This window comes from Oncorhynchus clarkii, unplaced genomic scaffold, assembly GCF_045791955.1.
Source record: "Oncorhynchus clarkii lewisi isolate Uvic-CL-2024 unplaced genomic scaffold, UVic_Ocla_1.0 unplaced_contig_6619_pilon_pilon, whole genome shotgun sequence".
Taxonomy (NCBI): Eukaryota; Metazoa; Chordata; class Actinopteri; order Salmoniformes; family Salmonidae; genus Oncorhynchus; species Oncorhynchus clarkii.
In genome coordinates, this window is record NW_027259168.1 from 7,972 (window position 1) to 31,127 (window position 23,156).

General features: G+C 41.1%; 1 protein-coding gene across 4 annotated transcripts; it reads right to left on the minus strand.

The window, feature by feature from the left end:
- Positions 1 to 1,927: 1,927 nt before the first annotated feature.
- LOC139399602 (membrane cofactor protein-like) lies at positions 1,928 to 22,896 on the minus strand. 4 transcript variants are annotated; one of them, XM_071144963.1, is made up of 13 exons: positions 22,779 to 22,896; positions 16,907 to 17,114; positions 16,555 to 16,743; positions 16,236 to 16,335; positions 15,871 to 15,944; positions 15,586 to 15,768; positions 14,768 to 14,941; positions 14,093 to 14,143; positions 5,707 to 5,748; positions 5,047 to 5,088; positions 4,540 to 4,585; positions 4,083 to 4,157; positions 1,928 to 3,746 (listed from the first exon to the last, which is right to left on the minus strand). In XM_071144963.1, exons 2-12 carry the CDS (start codon positions 16,980 to 16,982, stop codon positions 4,097 to 4,099), a joined length of 1,038 nt encoding a protein of 345 aa, XP_071001064.1. In that variant the 5' UTR covers positions 16,983 to 17,114; positions 22,779 to 22,896; the 3' UTR covers positions 1,928 to 3,746; positions 4,083 to 4,096. The 4 variants fall into 4 exon arrangements, with proteins under 4 accessions (XP_071001064.1, XP_071001066.1, XP_071001065.1 ...); XM_071144965.1 differs by lacking the exon at positions 4,083 to 4,157 and having other exon boundaries at positions 22,779 to 22,889; XM_071144964.1 differs by lacking the exon at positions 14,093 to 14,143 and having other exon boundaries at positions 22,779 to 22,875.
- Positions 22,897 to 23,156: the final 260 nt, after the last annotated feature.

Here is a 23,156-nt window from a genome sequence, read left to right on the forward strand (position 1 = left end):
GGCCAAGACAAGAGAGCTGTGTAAAAGGACATCAGGGATAAAATTGTAGACCTGCACAAGGCTGGGATGGCTTGGTGAGAAGGCAACAACTGTTGGCGCAATTATTCAAGTTCAAGATGACGGTCAATCACCCTCGGTCTGGGGCTCCATGTAAGATCTCACCTCGTGGGGCATCAATGATCATGAGGAAGGTGAGGGATCAGCCCAGAACTACACGGAAGGACCTGGTCAATGACCTGAAGAGAGCTGGGACCACAGTCTCAAAGAAAATCATTAGTAACACACTACGCCGTCATGGATTAAAATCCTGCAGCGCACGCAAGGTCCCCCTGCTCAAGCCAGTGCATGTCCAAGCCCGTCTGAAATTAGCCAATGACCATTTGGATGATCCAGAGGAGGAATGGGAGAAGGTCATTTGGTCTGATGAGACAAAAAGAGAGCTTTTTGGTCTAAACTCCACTCGCCGTGTTTGGAGGAAGTAGAAGGATGAGTACAACCCCAAGAACACCATCCCAACTGTGAAGCATGGAGGTGGAAACATCATTCTTTGGGGATGCTTTTCTGCAAAGGGGACAGGACGACTGCACTGTATTGAGGGGAGGATGAATGGGGCCATGTTTCGCAAGATATTGGCCAACAACCTCCTTCCCTCAGTAAGAGCATTGAAGATGGGTCGTGGCTGGATCTTCCAGCATGACAACGACCCAAAACACACAGCCAGGGCAAGTAAGGAGTGGCTCCGTAAGAAGCATCTCAAGGTCCTGGAGTGGCCTAGCTAGCCTCCAGACCTGAACCCAATAGAAAAATCAGTGGAGGGAGCTGAAAGTCCATATTGCCCAGCGACAGCCCCAAAACCTGAAGGATCTGGAGAAGGTCTGTATGGAGGAGTGGGCCAAAATCCCTGCTGCAGTGTGTGCAAACCTGGTCAAGAACTACAGGAAACGTATGATCTCTAATTGCAAACAAAGGTTTCTGTGCAAATATTAAGTCCTGCTTTTCTGATGTATCAAATACTTATGTCATGTAATAAATTGCAAATTAAATACTTAAAAATCATACGTGATTTTCTGGATTTTTGTTTTAGATTCCGTCTCTCACAGTTGAAGTGTACCTGTGATAAAAATTAGACCTCTACATGCTTTGTAAATAGGAAAACCTGCAAAATCAGCAGTGTATCAAATACTCTCCACACTGTATAAGTAGCATTCAGGATTAGACCCACCCGCTGTATAACAGATAACAGCTAGTAAGATATTCCGAGTGTGGAACCTAAACAAGCATTTCCACTCTAGGGCAGGAATTACGTCAAAATGGGGGAGGCATTTGCTTCTGGTGGGCAACTTTAAAATCTCTAATAAGCATCACTGATAGATTGAATATTTGTCTTTGCGATCCCCATTACTCTTCCTGGGGTCCAAACCGTTAAATCACATAAAACAATAGAACATACAAGACATCACTATATTAAATGTACAGTATAAAATCCACAATATTACAATGTGTGTAAAGTGAGTGAGTGTGCGCATGTGAGTGTTTGTCTCCCAACAGTCCACGTTGTGCCAGGAGGTGTTATCAGTTTTTTAAAAATCTGATTTTACTGCACACTTGAGTTACTTGTTGTGGAAGACAGAGCCATGACTACATGGAACTATGTAGTAAGTGCTGTCTTTCCCAGAATCTGGGGGACTGTGGAAACCTCTGGTGGCATGTCTAGTAACCTGTACATTATTTTCATGATGTATGACCGCATTTCCTTCAGCAAAATAAAATATTCACAACCATAGTTTTGGCAAGATAACACAGACCAAGCTGAGATGTGTAAATATTAGGTCAAGAACCAACTGCCATGACCCAAATCACAGCATAATGTAACAGTAAATATAGATACTAGTTCAGTATCAAGAGTAAAGCATGGCCAAAGACAGGATGCCGGTTCATGTTAAAATGATTGCTGTTTAATTGATTAACTTAATGTACAAACAAGTGCTAAAAATATTTTTCATAACTGGCTAACCACAACATAACAGTTGTGGTCCCACACTGCATTTAACAGATTACAGACACACCGACACCAAAGACAGCGTATAGGAAGCGTGATTAAAATAAAGATACTGTTCCAGCTTTAGCAGCGACTGCATTCCCAGTAAACGCTGCATGTCAACCAATCAGAAAGTACCTTTACATTGTGCAATCTGTAATGCTTCAGCAATACAGATTGAATAGAGCCACTACAGAATACTTCAAAACACATGAATACATATTACTCTGTTGGAAATAGTGGTTTCAAAGATCAAGTGAAAGACGACATTCTGGAACATGTATTTTCATTCCATTTTGAAAACATGGCAAGTGGGGTTGTCTTGTTTGGATATGTTGAACACCGCTCTGCTTAGTAGGGTACATTGATCAGAATAAAGCAAAGTCACTGTAGGCTATACAATAGACATCAAACTCCAAAATATTCTTCATTACAAGGCATAGTGAAGAATCCAGAGCACATTGAGCATTCAAAATGCACTAAGCTGAGCCTGATATTACAGAGAGCTGCAGGTTTCTTTCCTATAGAACACCATGACCCAGATAGTGACGTTAACCACAGTGCAAGACTATGTACATTTACTCAAGGCAGTAATTAAACTGTTGGGTATGGTGGATGTTATATTACAAGTGGTTGAATAGCAGATCTCCAATACATTTGCGCAATCTGCTTAAATCAGTTCCCAGTTATTCTTACACATGCAATGTGAGCCAATTACACACAAATCCAGAACAGTTTAGAGGGAAAATGTGTCACAGAAACATGACTCATCTCTGAAAATAGACATAACATTGTAAGCATGTATTTTCCCCATTTAACTTCATTAAAACTAGATGCATTTACATTCCTTTAAATAAATATTTCATTGTCTTATCTACAATATAACTCCAACACAATACAAATAGGCTATAAGTGCAAATAAAGATTCCAAAGCTGGATCATGAGTCCTTGATCCCTCAAAGAACTAGCACACTTTACAAAATAAGTATACTACATCAATTCCATGGTCTCCTTATAAAACCAACCTTTTTAAATGAACCTGACATTTACACAATTAAAAGACCAAGGCCAATGATTAGAGCTAAAGTTAGTGAGCGCCCATTGATTCTCCGAACCCGATTTTGTTCATGAACTCCAGGTTACATTCATCACATCTGCAACCTAGTCTATGAAACCAGTGTTGACCTTTGGTGGTACGACTTTATCGAGACATTGGTGTCAAACTGCATGATATATTGGGAGCTCTTTTTTATATTGCAAAGGATCTGATTTCCTTCAATCTTATTTCAGAGGGGGTAAAACTGGCTGTGTGATGCATGGTCGCTCTAAAGAGCAGCTTCCATACATATGTGGGACTTTTAACATCAGAATGTAGGCAATGAGATGAGGCAGGCTTAGATTAAGAAAAAGTGATATGTGAAGTACACTGGAAACATGAATAGTTATTAACTAATCAAGTAAGGCCACTCCTTATGCACAAGCTTCCAAATGGGAGAGAACCAATACATTCGTCATGAGGTTCCTAATCATCACATAATAAAGCTTCCTTTGAAAGGATATGAACCATTCCCGGTAATTGGGAAGGGCTGCTGCGTTCATAAGCGGGAGGGTAGTAGATGATTCGGAGGCACCGTCACAGCAGCCAGTTCTCTGTGACTCCTTTCTCAATGAAGCAGGAGGCGACTAAGGCAAATTAGGCTACTTGGCACTAAAAACAAAAAATCAAAATAAAATTGTTAGACAACTCCTGAAAAAATATTTATTTATATACTGATAATACCTATCTACCCAGCTAAACAAAAACCAACATGGACCTGTGGAACACAAACTGGATAAAATCTGTTGGACTATGACACATATCACTGAACAGATGCCACATGTCAGCTTGAAGCAAAGTTTGAGATCATTATGTTTCAGTTCAAGGTTCATGCTCACCCTTCAAAAAAACTAAACATTTTGCATTTCACTGCCAATTCATTCTCAAATCACATACCACCAACCTTTTCTTATTAAATAAAAACTGTGTGCTCAGAAGCCTTCTTACCATGGCAGAGGATGCTACAACTCATTGTCTTCAGAGTTTTTAGTGGCCACATTTGATGAGTAGCCACCTCGAGAGCTGTAACCCAGAAGTCGAGCACCGGTCATCATCCGCCATTTCTCAACCTTAGAAAACCGCCACCATTGCCCACCACCTAAGTGACTACCCCTCTAGACCTCTTCAATGACACACACCAACCAGCTCAATGCTAAAAGAGCAATACACTTCTGACATGGCCATTGTCTTCACTTTGCTCCACTACTGTGACTGGTGTATTGATATCAAAACACCAGAAAGCTTTACAAACATAAATTATGCAGCTTTGGCAGAAACCGGCATCAGTGGTAACAGTGCAAGAACACATGAAACTGAGCTCCAAACATTTATGAAGAAAAGAGGGAGGAGCCATGACGAAGCAAGCTTTGGTTGGATGTTAGTTAATGAAATGAGAACTTCTTACCTTTGTTTAACTTTGTAGACTGCAAATACTGCACCACAAATAATGGCTAGAAAGAAAAATAAATATGAACCCATAAGGTATTATTCTGTTAACATCAGAGGTAGTTCCTTTTTACTTGGCATACATTTTAAAACCAAAACATTCCTGCTCCTTTCCCTTATTGTGAATATAATGAAAAAATAATATTGGTATGCCAGTAACAATAGCAAATTATTATTAAATAACTCAGTTCTGCACAAGAAACATAAAGTCTATACATTTGTGAGTATGTTAGACAATTATTTAATAGTACAGCAACAAGTACACAATTGTTGAACGATAACTGATTTGAAAAGAAAGTTGCCAATCCAATGAAACTCTTCAGAAGAATAGTTCTGTGAATTTGACCAAATTCCCACTTATTAGCATGACGCTAATGTTAGACTGTAATAGAGTACAGTATCTTCCTTGATTGATGTTGTTATCCACATAGCTCGTCATTCAAAAATCACATCTGCTGCAACTTACCAAGTCCACCTACAACACAGCCTGCTATTACCCCAGTGTTGTCTGTAAATAAATAAGCATACACAGAAGGAAGGTGACATGAATTTGCAGTGAAGATGACTCATCAATAGTCTAAATACTGCTTGAACCATCAAAAGATTCCATCCTGTTGTGCAACAATCGATAGATAACATTAGGGATGGGCAGGGTTATTCAAATATGAATGGAGTTGTAGATATTGGACAGTGAGCGCTGAAAAATAACCTCAATTAGTCAAGCTACTTTAGCTAGCTAGCTTAACCACAATTTGATGCAGTCAAGGCACTATCAGATGGTATGATAACTAGCGCGAGTCGGTTTGGCTACTTTCTCTGTCTTGCTCTCCCCTCTGTGCCACACAGACGGTCAGATCGCAGCACACAGGCTCTCTCTCGTCATGCGAGCATTGAAGTAAACAGAAATAACACCAACATTTTCTTTAAAACATCTATTTCGACTCTCCGGATATCTGAAAATATGATATTATTTGAATACTGAAATAATTTCAAATGCCCATCCTTACATCACCAACCGACTGCATTGTCGGGGGCTCATAAGTAAGCATTTCACTGTTGTATTCGGCACATGTGACTAATAAAATGTTATTTGATTTAGATAGATGGCAACTGGGGCACAGCTTACCGTTGGCCTTTGGGGTTAGATCAGTGGGACGGGGTACACGATCTGTAACATAAAGAAGTGACATTGGGGTTAACACACACACTAATACAACATTCTGATGTTGGATAAAACAAATCAAAACAACGTAGTGAAAGAATGGAGGTGGTGTTAAGTGTTAGAGCTCGGCGATATGGGAAGAAAATATTCATATTGCGATACATTTCCTGAATTGATGCGATAACAATAGAACAATAAGTTCATAATGTGTAAGTCTATATTTATTATCATCCTTTAAACTAAACCAGTGTGATGGTTGTAGCCATCAATTGTCCCATTAACAATCATCCATATTAGCAAAAATGTCATTTCACATTTCTGTAGTATAGGCTACTTAACGCAATGAACGATATCAACAAAACGCGATATGGTCGCTGTAGAGAAGTTTATCATTCCAGCTCTAGTTAGTGGCATGGCATACTAGTCAACAAACTGGAGTTACATTTCAACACATTATTTCCGTGTTAGAGGCCATGAGCTCACATAGCTCAAGGTAGGATTCAGCCGTTTGTGAGGACAGAGTGAGGATTACTTCATGCATTTGATATGGGTTAAGATTTTCTCCATGACCACTTGACAGGTACATTGTTACAAATATTCCGATCACAATCAATTCTTTGTTTCAGGTGAAGGAGAGTCTGATGGAGAAAAGACACCATAAACTACCACTGGATGCCGTCCAGATTACATTTGAATGTATAATTCAAGTGTCAATGGAAGTTTAGACAAATAACTAGGGGAATTTAGTGAGCATACTAGGCTGTGTATACCACACAGAACCAATGACGATTCTTCACCTCAGCCAGAGACTAACACCAAGTTAATGTCAAGGTCATTCAAAAGCCTCAGACTATTACCACAAAGGATCAAAGCTTAGGCTAATACAATGAGTTAATGTGTTCGGTGACAAAGTGTTGGCATAATATCTTCTCTCTGTCAACACTAAAACAAATATGTGAAGGTCATTCAGCTGTACAACAGGCACTGATTTCCTGTAGGCTAGGTAATGATAGGGGTCAGAAGCAAAGCCATCGCAAGCACACATACATATGTGGACACCCCTTCAAATGAATGGGTTAAAAGGTGCGTAAAAATCGAGAACACAGCTATGCAATCTCCATAGACAAACATTGGCAGTAGAATCGCTTACTGCATCACAAATGGCCATGATTGGGAGTCCCAGGGGGCCAGCATTGTCCGAGTTTGGCCGGTGCAGGCCGTCACTGTAAATAATTTGTTCTTAAATCGACTTGCCTAGTTAAATAAAAGGTTCAAATAAAATAAAAATACTGAAGGAGCTCAGTAACTTTCTATGTGGCACCGTCATAGGCTGTTATTGTGAAGTGGAAACATCTAAGAGCAACAGCTCAGCAGTTCACACAAGCTCACAGAACAGGACCGCCGAGTGCTGAAGTGTGTAAAACTCATCTGCCCTTGGTTGCAACACTCACTAAAAAGTTCCAAAATGCCTCTGGAAGCCACATCAGCTTCATGAAATGGGTTTCCATGGCCAAGCAGCCACACACAAGCCTAAGATCACCATGCGCAATGCCAAGCGTTGGCTGGAGTGATGTAAAGCTTGCTGCCATTGGACTCTGGTTCAGTGGCAACACGTTCTCTGGAGTGATGAAACATGCTTCACCATCTGGCAGTCTGACGGACAAATCTGGGTTTGACAGATGCCTGGAAAACACTACCTGCCCGAATGCATAGGGCCAACTGTAACGTTTGGTGGAGGAGGAATAATGGTCTGGGGCTGTTTTTCATGGTTCGGGCTTAGTTCCAGTGAAGGGAAATCTTAACGCCACAGCATAAAATTACATTCTTGACGATTCTGTGCTTCCAACTTCTGTGGCAACCGTTTGGGCATGGACCTTTCCTGTTTCAGCATGACAATGCCCCTGTGCACAAAGCGATTTAAAAAAAAATGTATGGCACATGAGACACCCGTCTGATTCACGCCTGTCTGGAGTGGACTAATCCATTGCGGAGCCCGCAGGGAAGGCACACCAGTATCTCCAGGGGTACATTTACCGTTAATTACCATAATCTCTAATCGACAATGTTAATTTGGTTACGGTATTTTCGGTTAATGCATTCAAGAATATGCATATAATTGTCAGATTAGGATAGAAAACACTCTAAAGTTTCCAAAACTGTCAAAATATTGTCTGTGATATTATAATTTTATATATATATATATATATATATATATATATAATCCTGAGGATTGATTATAAAAAACGTTTGACATGTTTCTGTGGACATTACGGATAGTATTTGGAATTCGTCTGCGTTGTCGTGACCGCTCTTTCCTGTGGATTTCTGAACATACCTTTGTTTATTTTTATATCTAAAATAACACGCCAAACAATCTTTATGGATCAAAAGGTAACATTTGTGTAACTGGGAGTCTCGTGAAAGGTAAACGATTAATTTGATTGCTTTTCTGATTTGTGACCAAACTACTTGATGCTAAGTGTACATAATGTTTTGTCGAGCGATCGATAAACTTACAAATGCTTGGATTGCTTTCGCTGTAAAGCATATTTTCAAAATCTGACACGACAGGTGGATTAACAAAAGGCTAAGCTGTGTTTACCTATATTGTACTTGTGATTTCATGAATATAAATATTTTCAGTAATATTCATTGAATGTGGCGCTATGCAATGTAGCGGTTGTTGATGACAATTATCCCGTTAACGGGATTGCAGCCATAACAAGTTAACAACAAGCTAAGCTGTGTTTTCCTATATTGCACTTGTGATTTCATGAAAATTAAATATGTTTAGTAATTTAATTTGAATTTGGCGCGCTGCAATTCAGCGGGTGTTGATGAAAAAAATCCCACTGATGGGATGGGGTGCGTCAAGAAGTTAATGTCCCGTTGGTAGTCTTCCCAGTAACTTGTCCATTTTATTGTCCAAAGATTGCATGTTTGCATGCAGAATTGAGGGGGTTTATTCAATAGCCTCCGAATTTTCAGAAGTCAGCCCGCTCTCCGGCCTCTTTCTCCGCCTCTTCACGCAGATCACTGGGGTCGGGGCCTGTTCCCGAGGAGCCATATATCCTCCGCCTCGGGCTCGTCAGAGCCATGAAAGAAAAATTATTCTATTAGTCCATGGTGAGTAATCGCAGTCCTGATGTCTAGAAGTTATTTTCGGTCATAAGAGACTGTAGCGGCAACGTTATGTACAAAGAGTAAAAAAATGTATAAAAAGTTAAACTAGATTAACTTCTTGCGACTAGGGGACGATATTTACATTTTTGGATGAAAAGCGTTCCCGTTTTAAACAAGATATTTTTGTCACGAAAAGATCCTCGACTATGCATATAATTGACAGCTATGGATAGAAAACACTGACGTTTCCAAAACTGCAAAGATATTGTCTGTGAGTGCAACAGAACTGATGTTACAGGTGAAACCCAGATAAAAATCCAACCAGGAAGTGCCGTATTTTTTGAAACCGCCTCATGCCAATGACTCCTTATATGGCTGTGAATGAGCTACGAATGAGCTTACGTTTTCCACGTATTCCTCAAGGTGTCTACAGCATTGTGACGTCTTTTTACGCATTTCCGTTGAATAGCCGTAAGGGACCATATTTAGCAAGTGGTCACATGGTGTCTCCCGCAGAAAATCTTGCATAAAATACTGAGGTAGCCATTTTTCCAATCGCTTCTTATGAGAAACCAATTGCCTCGACGGATATATTATCGAATATATATGTTAAAAACACCTTGAGGATTGATCCTAAACAACGTTTGCCGCAGCGCCTCTTCAACCTCAGGAGGCTGAAGAAATTCGGCTTGTCACCAAAAGCACTCACAAACTTCTACAGATGCACAATCGAGAGCATCCTGGCGGGCTGTATCACCACCTGGTATGGCAACTGCACCGCCCTCAACCGTAAGGCTCTCCAGAGGGTAGTGAGGTCTGCACAACGCATCACCGGGGGCAAACTACCTGCCCTCCAGGACACCTACACCACCCGATGTCACAGGAAGGCCATAAAGATCATCAAGGACATCAACCACCCGAGCCACTGCCTGTTCACCCCGCTATCATCCAGAAGGCGAGGTCAGTACAGGTGCATCAAAGCTGGGACCGAGAGACTGAAAAACAGCTTCCATCTCAAGGCCATCAGACTGTTAAACAGCCACCACTAACACTGAGTGGCTGCTGCCAACACACTGACACTGACTCAACTCCAGCCACTTTAATAATGGGAATTGATGGGAAATGATGTAAATATATCACTAGCCACTTTAAACAATGCTACCTTATATAATGTTACTTACCCTACATTATTCATCTCATATGCATACGTATATACTGTACTCTATATCATCGACTGTATCCTTATGTAATACATGTATCACTAGCCACTTTAAACTATGCCACTTTGTTTACATACTCATCTTATTTGTACATACTGTACTCGATACCATCTACTGTATCTTGCCTATGCTGCTCTGTACCATCACTCATTCATATATCCTTATGTACATATTCTTTATCCCCTTACACTGTGTACAAGACAGTAGTTTTGGAATTGTTAGTTAGATTACTTGTTATTACTGCATTGTCGGAACTAGAAGCACAAGCATTTCGCTACACTCGCATTAACATCTGCTAACCATGTGTATGTGACAAATAAAATTTGATTTGATTTGTTTGTCGATATTATGGAGCTAATTTGGAAAAAAGTTTGGCGTTGTAGTGGTAGCATTTTCCGGTCGATTTCTCAGCCAAGCATGATGAACAAACGGGAGCAATTTCGCCTACAAAAATAATATTTTTGAAAAAAAGGAACGTTTGCTATCTAAATGGGAGTCTCCTGAGTGAAAACATCCGAAGTTCTTCAAAGGTAAATGATTTAATTTGGTTGCTTTTCTTATTTTCGTGAAAATGTTGCCTGCTGCCAGCAGAGCCTAGCATAGCATTATGCCATGATATACTTACACAAATGCTTGTCTAGCGTTGGCTGTAACACATATTTTGAAAATCTGAGATGACAGTGTGATTAACAAAAGGCTAAGCTTGTGTTTGAATAGATTTCATTTGCGATTTTCATGAATAGGAAAAGTTTCTAGGGGTATTTATGTCCGCTGCGTTATGCTAATTCATTTGAGGCTATGATTACGCTCCCGGATCCGGGATTGCTAGTCGCAAAATGTTAAACAACAAAAAATAATTGGTTGTGGGCACGTAAAATGTCTGCCTTCTGCTCAGACGCCATATTACAATCTTGTTAGTGCTAGTTTGACCACCTGAGGGCATCTTTGAGAAGCATTTGATAGCCTTCAACATTAGCTGTACTAGAGAATTTAAAACATTTTTAAGAACATAGTATATGGGACTGATTAAGAAATGTTGCTTAATTACTTTGATTAATATTATGGTGTTTCTATACCAAGAAAAACCCTTCGGGTTTCCGTTAAGATGGAACGGAAAATATGGTGTTGAAGAACGTGACGATCAGGAGTAGGCTACAGTACTGGCCTATTTAGTTAACTTCTTTGGGACTGGGGGGTGGGGCAGTATTGACTAGCTTGGATAAAAAGGTGCCCAGAGTAAACTGCCTGCTACTCAGGCCTAAAAGCTAGAATATGCATATAATTAGTAGATTTGGATAGAAAACACTCAGAAGATTCTAAAACTGTTTGAATGATGTCTATGAGTATAACAGAACTCATGTGGCAGGCAAAAACCTGAGAAAAAAATCCAACCAGGAAGTGGGGAAACCTGAGGTTTGTAGTTTAAGTCATTGCCTATCGAATATACAGTGTCTATGGGGTCATATTGCACTTCCTAAGGCTTCCACTAGATGTCAACAGTCTTTAGAACCTTATTTGAGGCTTCTACTGTGAAGTGGGGGTGAATGAGAGCTGATTCAACCAGAGGTCTGCCAGAGTGGCATGAGCTGACCACGCGCACACACGTGAGCGCGACCTGCGTTCCATTGCATTTCTGAAGACAAAGGAATTTTCCGGTTGGAACATTATTGAAGATTTATGTTAAAAACATCAGAAAGATTGATTCTATACATCGTTTGACATGTTTCTACGGGCTGTAATGGAACTTTTTGACTTTGTCTGGACCTAGTGATCGCGCCTCATGAATTTGGATTACTGGACTAAACGCGAACAAAAAGGAGGTATTTCGACATAAAATGGACATTATCGAACAAAACAAACATTTTTGTTGAAGATCAAAGGTAAGTGAATATTTATAATGCTATTTCTGACTTCTGTTGACTCCAACATGGCGGATATCTGTATGGCTTGTTGTGTCTGAGCGCTGTACTCAGATTATTGCACGGTGTGCTTTTTCCGTAAAGTGTTTTTGAAATCTGACACAGCGGTTGCATTAAGGAGAAGTGGATCTAAAATTCCATTCATAACACTTGTTATGAACACTTATGTTTTTCTGTAAATTGATGTGGCTCTCTGCAAAATGACCGGATGTTTTGGAACTACTTACATAATGCGCCAATGTAAACAGATTTTTGGATATAAATATGCACTGTATCGAACAAAACATACATGTATTGTGTAACATGAAGTCCTATGAGTGTCATCTGATGAAGATCAAAGGTTAGTGATTCATTTTCTCTATTTCTGCTTTTTGTGACTCCTCTCTTTGGCTGGAAAAATGGCTGTGTTTTTCTGTGACTAGGTGCTGACCTAACAATCGTTTGGTGTGCTTTCGTCATAGCCTTTTTGAAATCGGACACTGTGGCTGGATTTACAACAAGTGTATCTTTATAATGGTGTAAAATACTTGTATGTTTAAGGAATTTTAATTATGGGATTTCTGTTTTGAATTTGGTGCCCTGCAATTTCATTGGCTGTTGTCGAGGTGGGACGCTACTGTCCCACTTGTACCAAAGAGGTTAACACCCCCTATGACCTCCTTTCCACAGCAACCAGTGATCTGGGTCAACAGCATCAACTTTTTTTCTACGACTACAAATCCTTTTCTTGTCGTCAAATCCCTGCCAAGTCAGGTAACCTAAGCGCTTCCAAATATGGAGTTGCAGGTTTGCCATATCTGTCATGCTTGTGCATCTCTTATGTGCAAATCTTTATGGCAGTCATTTTACTTAAGGACCTTGGAAATGCAGTTATATATAAAAACATTTGTAATATATCAATTTACAAATACAAAAAAGGTGTTTGTTTTTGGATAGTGAACTGCATTTGTGGATAGTGATTTACATTTGTGAATTGGTACTTATTTTGTACTGATCATGATACACAAATACAAAATGCATGCTGTGAGTTGATATCATGATATTGATGCCATACGCTCCTGTCAATCTTGAGTAACAACAAACCTGATTATGCATAAAACTAGGCCTAAGCTACCTGGCCTAGGCTACCTGGCTTGCACACAGTGCAGGCTTACAAAAATGTGCCCGTTTGGGGATCTGAAACTATATCTGATTGTCTTAACGCACAATCACCGTGGAGCTTCTAAAAGTAATTTTTCTTCGCCTCAAAAAGCAAGTAAAAAGTCAGTTTTTACATTCATTGAGAATGAAAATAGCTCCTCAATGTAGCATAATTGAAAAATCTTCCCTTTTGATAACTACTAAGCAAGAAAGGGCAGAAAAAGAATCACTCTGATCTGGTGGAAATTTCATTAAAAAGGCCTCGCTGATTACTTATCCTCACTGAGGCCCCAGCATATTTCATACAAGGTTGCAAGTTCACTACTGCAAGCTTCAGGCAGGACCCAAGTTAAATATTTGATACAATGTTTCAAGTTCCTTGCAAACAGGCCATGCATAGCAAATGTGATTTATAGGATATGTATTTTGATCAGGATATTTTCTACCTGCGGCGCTGCAAAGTTTTTATTTGTTGGCTTTATGTAGGCTATTTTTACATATTGGCAATGGCAATAGAAGTTCCTTTTAAATTTCTATCATTTTCATTTAGATAGAATTTTGATTAACCACATGACATTGAGTTTCAGATATGAAGACTATTTTAAATGAAATGAAAATGTTCCACAAAAATCTGCATATGAAAACCATAACTGGCACGCAGATCAGGAACAGTTTATGATTCTGGTTAGGCTATATTGATTTCTGGATCCTTCTTCAGTAATGTGTGTCTTAGTTTTTAATTGCAGTGCTTAAAGCATCAGGCAAAGTAGTCTACACATAGGTGATTTTATTCAAACATAAGAGTGTCTATATAGGTAAAAATGCATGTTTTAAAATTTCGACCAATCGACTCAGTCTATCCAATAATTTAATTTTGGGGTTGGGGACAGCCCTAAAAACACACACACACACACACACACACACACACACACTTCAAATGGACTCTACCTTGGATTGTGGTTCTCTTTGTAGTAGTGGGATTTGTGGTAGTCAGAAGGGCTATAAAGACATGACATACAATTAGGCCAGTAAATTAACTATTCTTGTGCAGTCTGTCACAACACTTTACTGCTGTGATCCCTCAAATGCTTTAGTCAGCCAGTGTGGTCTGAGTAGTAGAATGGTCTTGAGACAAGATGGTCAACCTCTCAAAGTGTGAAGGTAGCAGAGGTCAATGGAAGGTAAGCAGCTCACTAGACCATTGGGTTATTTTAAATGGGTAAAATATTGAACTTCAACACCAGTTTGTCATCAATCGTAACCAGCTTTGCTACTAAAAATGCAGAGGCCAATATCAAGGAATGGATCAAAAACAGAACAGAAATAGATGGAAACTAAAACGACCAAATCCAAACTTAATGCATACAGAGAAAATAAATACTTGAGATTGCTATGCACAAGCATGCATATGGTGAAAAATAACAATTAGCATGAACATGAATTCAAATACCATCTTGCCTCATGAAAAGTAATTGTGTTTATATGAGTAGAGGTCAGTTCCATAAAAAAAGCCAGTTTGTCGACACATTGGTCTTCTGGTCATAAACACCAAATGATGCAAAATATCTGAGCTAAAGTATACACTGAATTGTGTTAAATAACAAACAGTGAAATCAGTCTTACCTTTGCATGTTGGGTAAGGAGCTGACCAGCCTTCTATTTCACAGGTCAGACCGGCTTGTCCCTCCATCTCATATCCAGCATTACACCTATACGTCACAAAAGACATGTACGTATAGGGGGGACGGCCGTCAATCCGAACACCATTCTCAACAACAGGAGGAAGACATGACACCACTGCAGACATAAACAAAGAGATCTCATTAGCTGCTGTTTTGAGGTGAACAACATGACAAAAGTATATTATTTATTGGTTTTAGACTACTTGAAGCAATAAACAATGTTGTTATATTCACCCATTTATGAATAATGCAACTAATTATTATCTATCAAATAAATAGGGTAGATTCTATTGAAACCTACTTCCTCTGAGCTCAATGTTGCATCATGGTTATTAGATTAGGCCTACACATTAAACATGCTTTAGACTCTCATGCACATCTGTGATAATGTTTGATTTTATTAAGCTAGATTCTGTGATATTTACACATTTATCTTTCAGAGGAGGTCATCTGGAACTTGATCATGACTGTGTGGTGGAGGAAAAAAGTGGAAGCCCAAATAGATTTTATCAGTGTAAGCAACTTGTGTCAAACTCATTCCATGGGAGGCTGAATGTCTGCGGGTTCTCCTCCCTTGTACTCCTCCCTCTCCCCCCCCCCCCCCCCCCCCCCATCTGCTCATCTTAATTGAAAGGAGAAACCAGTAGACACTAGGCCCTCCATGGAGTAAGTTTGACACCCCTGGTGTAAGCAGTTCATTATTGTTTAGTTAACAATCATACTTATAAAAACAGGGGAAAAGGAAAGCTTTCAACATACTTTTACACTCCGGTGGAGCTGGCTGGAATTCTCCATTCTCACTGCAGGTTATGTATTTAGTTCCAACCAGAGTGTAATCCTTCTCACAGTCATATTGCACTACACTTCCATAGTCATACGTATCATCAGGTGGGACAACAGGCCCACCGTTGACAATGTTTGGGGGCTTTCCACACTTCACCACTGCAGATTAGAGCACAACAGCAGTTATGAAGAGATGATTCAGGCACATGCACAGAACTGTTAATGTTATTTTCACTTGACACGCTCCTTCAGATTACCAACCTTCACATACAGGAACTCTGCCATCCCAGCCTCCATCCATACAGGTCCTTACACCGCTGCCCACAAGCACATAGCTGAAATATAGAAAGATTAGACAATACGAGACACTTTTTACAACTTTGCTTTCAGGATAGTAAGGGTTACAACAGAGACTGTTCACAGCTCTGATCAAAATAGTAATAACAGATGAAATTGAAAGACTTTTTGTTTAGCTTTTAGGGAGGGGAAGTTTGATTAAGGCCTATTTGGAAAAATCACTAAATTAGGCCAACAAATGGACAGCTTTGTGAAAATGTTGACATGTTAATTAAAAAATAAATAAAATAAAACATTGAATAACATCTAAGACTGAAGAAAGCACTGACCCAGTGTTACAGGTAGCAACTGCCTGGTCTCCAAACAAGATCCCCTCAGAGAGACTAAACTGGCCGTTCATCACTTCTCCTGGGCTGCCACACGACTTCCCTGAAACAACCAGAGAAAACCAGTCAGACTTTCAAAATGACAGAGTGAGAAAGAGTTGAATGTTAGCACAAAACAGGTTAGAATTCCAGGCTAGTATTTCAATTAGATTTAAGGATGGGCAATGAATATATCAAGTTGAGTGGGTAAGTAAAAACTGGAAATATTTACAAGAATATGGCACAACTTTCCAGAACAAAAATAAATAGACGATTATATTACTTTCGCATTTCAGTTTCACTTCACTCCACACGCCAGCAGTACAGGTGACTGGCGGAGACCGTCCTGTACTGGCATATCCAATTGCACACTGAAAAGTGACTTTTGCACCATCTACAAATGTCTCTTGCGTGATGAAGGCATCTGACAAAACCATGTTTGCCCCTCCTATGGGTTTGGTACAGTTTTTAGCTGAAAGAAGTGGAGACAAAATGGAATTCTATGTTAATGACCAAGATGAACAAATACAGGAGACATTTTCAATTCAACCCACAAACTGTAGTTTAAGCTTTAAACCACCATCTAAACAGAGAGAGATAAAAATAAATAGGATTCTATACAGAAATGACCCCACCTTGGACAGTGAGAACAATCAAGGCCAGCTGGACCATCCATATCGTCAAGGGCCAACAGATGTTAGAGGGCTGCATGACATTATTTTCCTGTAACAAGCAGCAGCACACAATTTCCTGGATTGGTTGGTTTGCTTGTACTGCAAAGTTTTTTTCAGATCGCCACCTACGCAGACGAATTTCTCTAAATATCCACTTGCCGTAATCACGCTGTTGAGAAGGAAAAACACAAAAATCTGTGAGTTAGGGTAGCCATACAGAACTAACTTTAGCTAGCCTAACTGGTAACGTTACTAGTGAAGCCTGGGACAAAGCACAGACAATCAAACTTGCCCAAAACAATGTAACTGCCATGGAAACGCGTGGGGGAAAGGGCCATGGGGGAAATATCCCGAATCTCCTCATTGCCCCAAGCAAAATGTACCTACATTTAGGCTATTGTTTGTGTGAATTTCAGACTGTGGGGGATTACACTTGTATGGATGTTTACCCCAACACATGTTCATGTCATCATTGACATGACTACCAATATCTGTATGCTAGCTATGCTAACCAGCTTATACAAACGGGAGTAAGCATTTAGCATTCACTTCTAAATCTGAAAAAGGGACAACTTCTATGTTATACAGTGAAAAAAAGCCCAATGCACTATACACTGCTCAAAAAAAATAAAGGGAACACTTAAACAACACAATGTAACTACAAGTCAATCACACTTCTGTGAAATCAAACTGTCCACTTAGGAAGCAACACTGACAATAAATGTCACATGCTGTTGTGCAAATGGAATAGACAACAGGTGGAAATTATAGGCAATTAGCAAGACACCCCCAATAAAGGAGTGGTTCTGCAGGTGGGGACCACAAACCACTTCTCAGTTTCTATGCTTCCTGGCTGATGTTTTGGTCACTTTTGAATGCTGGCGGTGCTTTCACTCTAGTGGTAGCATGAGACGGAGTCTACAACCCACACAAGTGGCTCAGGTAATGCAGCTCATCCAGGATGGAACATCAATGCGAGCTGTGGCAAGAAGGTTTGCTGTGTCTGTCAGCGTAGTGTCCAGAGCATGGAGGCGCTACCAGGAGACAGGTCAGTACACCAGGAGCCGTGGAGGAGGCCGTAGGAGGGCAACAACCCAGCAGCAGGACCGCTACCTCCACCTTTGTGCAAGGAGGAGCAGGAGGAGCACTGCCAGAGACCTGCAAAATTACCTCCAGCAGGCCACAAATGTGCATGTGTCTGCTCAAACGGTCAGAAAACAGACTCGATGAGGGTGGTATGAGGGCCCGACGTCCACAGATGGGGGTTGTGCTTACAGCCCAACACCGTGCAGGACGTTTGGCAAATTCGCCACTGGCGCCATGTGCTCTTCACAGATGAAAGCAGGTTCACACTGACTACGTGACAGAGTCTGGAGACACTGTGGAGAACGTTCTGCTGCCTGCAACATCCTCCAGCATGACCGGTTTGGCGGTGGGTCAGTCATGGTGTGGGGTGGCATTTCTTTGGGGGGGCCGCACAGCCCTCCATGTGCTCGCCAGAGGTAGCCTGACTACCATTAGGCACCGAGATGAGATCCTCAGACCCCTTGTGAGACCATATGCTGGTGCGGTTGGCCCTGGGTTCCTCCTAATGCAAGACAATGCTAGACCTCATGTGGCTGGAGTGTGTCAGCAGTTCCTGCAAGAGGAAGGAATTGATGCTATGGACTGGCCCGCCCGTTCCCCAGACCTGAATTCAATTGAGCACATCTGGGACATCATGTCTCGCTCCATCCACCAACGCCACGTTGCACCACAGACTGTCCAGGAGTTGGCGGATGCTTTAATCCAGGTCTGGGAGCATGCCCAGGCGTTGTAGGGAGGTCATACAGGCACGTGGAGGCCACACACACTACTGAGCCTCATTTTGACTTGTTTTAAGGACATTACATCAAAGTTGGATCAGCCTGTAGTGTGGTTTTCCACTTTCACTTTGAGTGTGAATCCAAATCCAGACCTCCATGGGTTGATAAATTTGATTTCCATTGATAATTTGTGTGATTTTGTTGTCAGCACATTCAACGATGTAAAGAAAAAAGTATTTAATAAGAATATTTCATTCATTCAGATCTAGGATGTGTTATTTTAGTGTTCCCTTTATTTTTTTGAGCAGTGTATATAGACCAAATTATGTGGACAACCATACAAATGAGTGGATTCGGCTATTTCAGCCACACTTGTGGCTGACGGTTTATAAAATCGAGTGTACAGCAATGCAATCTTTATAGACAAACATTAGCAGCCTTACGGAAGAGCTCAGTGACTTTCAACGTGGCACTGTCATAGGATGCCACATTTCAAACAAGTCAGTTTGTCAAATTTCTGCCATTGGACTCAGTGGCAACATGTTCTCTGGAGTGATGAAACATGCTTCACCATCTGGCAGTCCGACGGACAAATCTGGGTTTGGCGGATGCCAGGAGAACGATACCTGCCCAAATGCATAGTGCCAACTGTAAAGTTTAGTGGAGGGGGCTGTTTCCTGGTTCGGGCTTAGCCCCTTAGTTCCAGTGAAGGGAAATCTTAACGCTATAGCATAAAATTATATTCTGGACAATTCTGTGCTTCCAACTTTGTGACAACCGTTTGGGAAATACCCTTTCCTGTTCCAGCATGAGGAATGCCTCTGTGCACAAAGAGAGGTCCATACAGAAAGCGTGTCAAGATCGGTGTGGAAGAACTTGACTGGCCCGCACAGAGCCCTGACCTCATCCCCATCGAACACCTTTGGGACAAATTGGAGCACCAACTGCGAGCCAGGCCTAATCGCCCAACATCAGTGCCCAACCTCACTAATCCAAGCAAGTCCCTGCAGCAATGTTCCAACATCTAGTGGAAAGCCTTCCCAGAAGAGTGGAGGCTGTTATGGATAAAAGTGGGGACCAACTCCATATTAAATGCCCATGATTTTGGAATGAGATGTTCGACGAGCAGGTGTCCACATGCACTACATGACCAAAAGTATTTCCAAAATCAGACTCAAGTAATTAGTTACGGTTTTCCATTACATCTAGAGCATTTGTGACTGTAGCAGGAGCTAGCAACCATTTCATTAATTTTTTTGCCGACCTTCACTGACACCTGTCATATTCAATGCGTGTTGCACGTTCGTATATTCATCAGTTATTCAGCGCTCTGACACACAAACAAGAGTTCTCTGAAATCAGAGTAGATAGCCAAAATGAATTTACGAAGATTATTCTCAAAGTCGCGGGGATGTCACGTCCTACTTTTATCAGTATACTCATAACCTAAGAATTACAAAATATCTATTAAATCAAATAACCGTATGTCGCAAATAAGCCAGATTCAACACTCCATACAAAAATACATTTTTTGGTGAGCGAAAAATCGCCACCTGCTGGAGGGAGACAGATTCTCCGCTGAGTTCAAATCAAATCAAATTTTATTTGTCACATACACATGGTTAGCAGATGTTAATGCGAGTGTAGCGAAATGCTTGTGCTTCTAGTTCCGACAATGCAGTAATAACATCTAACTAACAATTCCAAAACTACTGTCTTGTACACAGTGTAAGGGGATAAAGAATATGTACATAAGGATATATGAATGAGTGATGGTACAGAGCGGCATAGGCAAGATACAATAGATGGTATTGAGTACAGTATATACATATGAGATGAGTATGTAAACAAAGTGGGGCCCCAGTGTTGAGGATCAGCGGGGTGGAGTTGTTGCTGCCTACCCTCACCACCTGGGGGCGGCCCGTCAGGAAGTCCAGTACCCAGTTGCACAGGGCGGGGTCGAGACCCAGGTTCTCGAGCTTGATGACGAGCTTGGAGGGCACTATGGTGTTAAATGCCAAGCTGTAGTTGATGAACAGCATTCTCACATAGGTATTCCTCTTGTCCAGATGGGTTAGGGCAGTGTGCAGTGTGGTTGAGATTGCATCGTCTGTGGACCTATTTGGGCGGTAAGCAAATTGGAGTGGGTCTAGGGTGTCAGGTAGGGTGGAGGTGATATGGTCCTTGACTAGTCTCTCAAAGCACTTCATGATGACGGAAGTGAGTGGTACGGGGCGGTAGTCGTTTAGCTCAGTTACCTTAGCTTTCTTGGGAACAGGAACAATGGTGGCCCTCTTGAAGCCTGTGGGAACAACAGACTGGGATAGGGATTGATTGAATATGTCCGTAAACACACCAGCCAGCTGGTCTGCGCATGCTCTGAGGGCGCGGCTGGGGATGCCGTCTGGGCCTGCAGCCTTGCGAGGGTTGACACGTTTAAATGTTTTCCTCACGTCGGCTGCAGTGAAGGAGAGTCCGCATGTTTTGGTTCCGGGCCGTGTCAGTGGCACTGTATTGTCCTCAAAGCGGGCAAAAAAGTTATTTAGTCTGCCTGGGAGCAAGACATGGTAATGGCACCACAGTATTGGAGAAAAGTTGAAAAAAAAAACTGACCCTCCGTTACATCGTGACGTGTCATGTCGTAACATACAGCACTCATAAAGCAACTATTTCTGTCTTACGATCTCCATCCACCAGGTGTAGCACAGTAATTTTTTGTGTCATCACTGCATGCGATCATCATTCCCAAAGCCGCTGTTTACTTCTAAGATCACTTTAGCACCGCACTAAAAACCGATTCAAATTCGACACAAACCTTCAAAATAGGTATGTATTCACACATTATATAAACTCTTTATAGTGTTTTATTTACATTTAGAGGCGATTAGGTGACGAGTTGGACAGATCGAGTGAAAAAAAGCAATTTTCCCACAAAACATCTCTCCTTTTCACTATCACGCATTAGTTTCGCTTCCCCACCTGCAATTTTTTTAAAGATGGCAAAACAGTTAGTCTTTCAATCACCCACGTGGGTATAACCAATGAGGAGATGGCACGTGGGTACCTGCTTCTATAAACCAATGAGGAGATGGGAAAGGCAGGACTTGCACCACGATAAGCGTCAGAAATAGGAATTACTTCTATTTTAGCCCTTGGCAACGCAGACGCTCGTTGGCTCAATAATTGAATAACAATAAAGCAGAAAGGTCTAAATGCCAACAATAGCGAGGCAGGCATTGTGACACAGAACAATCGGCTGGGAATAGAACATTCGGAAGGCGAATCCAATAGAACTAATGAGCTGGCAGGGTGAAAAATGCACTAAAATTGGGCATGTATTTTTCGCGATTTACTATAGAACTACGGCAAGCAGCTGGGACATATAGTAATATTACTTAATTAACTGTGTTCCACGACGCATGCAATTACATCTATTTTTATAAAAGCGTTACAAATGGAACGTGTCCAGCCTATACACAGGTAGCTAAACCGCCCAAAGTATTCGCAACCCAACTCCACCGTGATGCTAACGGTACAACAGCTAACTAATTAGTCTGGCTAGCAAAACCATAGTCAAATAGTATCTACTGCGTTACCTAGCTTTGTTATTTTGTATTTTCGTGATTTTATTGAAAATAGTTCAGCAGTATGGCACGAGGGGTGTGACATGTTATGGCCAAAAGAGAACAGCAATGGCGTATTGTAGGCACTAACTCCGCCATGCCATGGTTCGTTGGGAAAAGCCTATAGACAGAGAGGAAGAGGTATTGTTTGTGTAAATTCACTCTGGAGTGCCAGAGTGCGCTCTGGGCGTTCGTAAATTCTGGGCGTTGTCAATTGTCCATTTGTAAATTCAGAGCGTTTTCGCTCTCTGACTAGTCGTATTTGATCAACTCCATTGATGTCTAGTTTGAGGAAACACTCGGATATTGTAGCTGGATCAGCTTGCTACCGTGTTAGTGTCCATTGCTAGCTAGCACTTTCTCTAATTTCCAATAATGATAATCTATGGTATTTGGAAGTCTTACCTTGTTGTTCAAATGGTCTGTCCACTTTCTTCAAAAAGCTGCTCCGTCGAATATGTATTCTAACTCACTGTTCTGGCTTCTTCTTCTATGCTATCATGGCGGTCCGCAAACAATCGACAATCGTTTAAGTGCATGCCGCCACCTACTGGGCTGGAATGTACGATCAATCATGATCTGCCCAATTCTGTACTTCCATGAAAATAAAATCGAAACCCAAATAAATCCCTAATAATTTCTACCCCCCCCCCCCCCCAAAAAAAAAAAACTCCACCTCCCCAACACCCCTACCCCATTCAACTGTGTGTATATATATATCTCATGCTGAAACACTCCCCCCTTAGAATTGTTCAGCACGTCAACAACCATTTCAACAGTAAA

What these genes read in the sequence shown, in the direction of transcription:
- LOC139399602 (XM_071144963.1), bottom strand. Translation starts at nt 16,982, where the DNA reads ATGCAGCCCTCTAACATCTGTTGGCCCTTGACGATATGGATGGTCCAG. An exon ending in AGCTCCACCGGAGTGTAAAA is followed by an intron (nt 14,942 to 15,585) that starts GTATGTTGAAAG and finishes TTATGTCTGCAG; the next exon opens with TGGTGTCATGTCTTCCTCCT. An exon ending in TCTAACCCCAAAGGCCAACG is followed by an intron (nt 5,089 to 5,706) that starts GTAAGCTGTGCC and finishes ATTTATTTACAG; the next exon opens with ACAACACTGGGGTAATAGCA.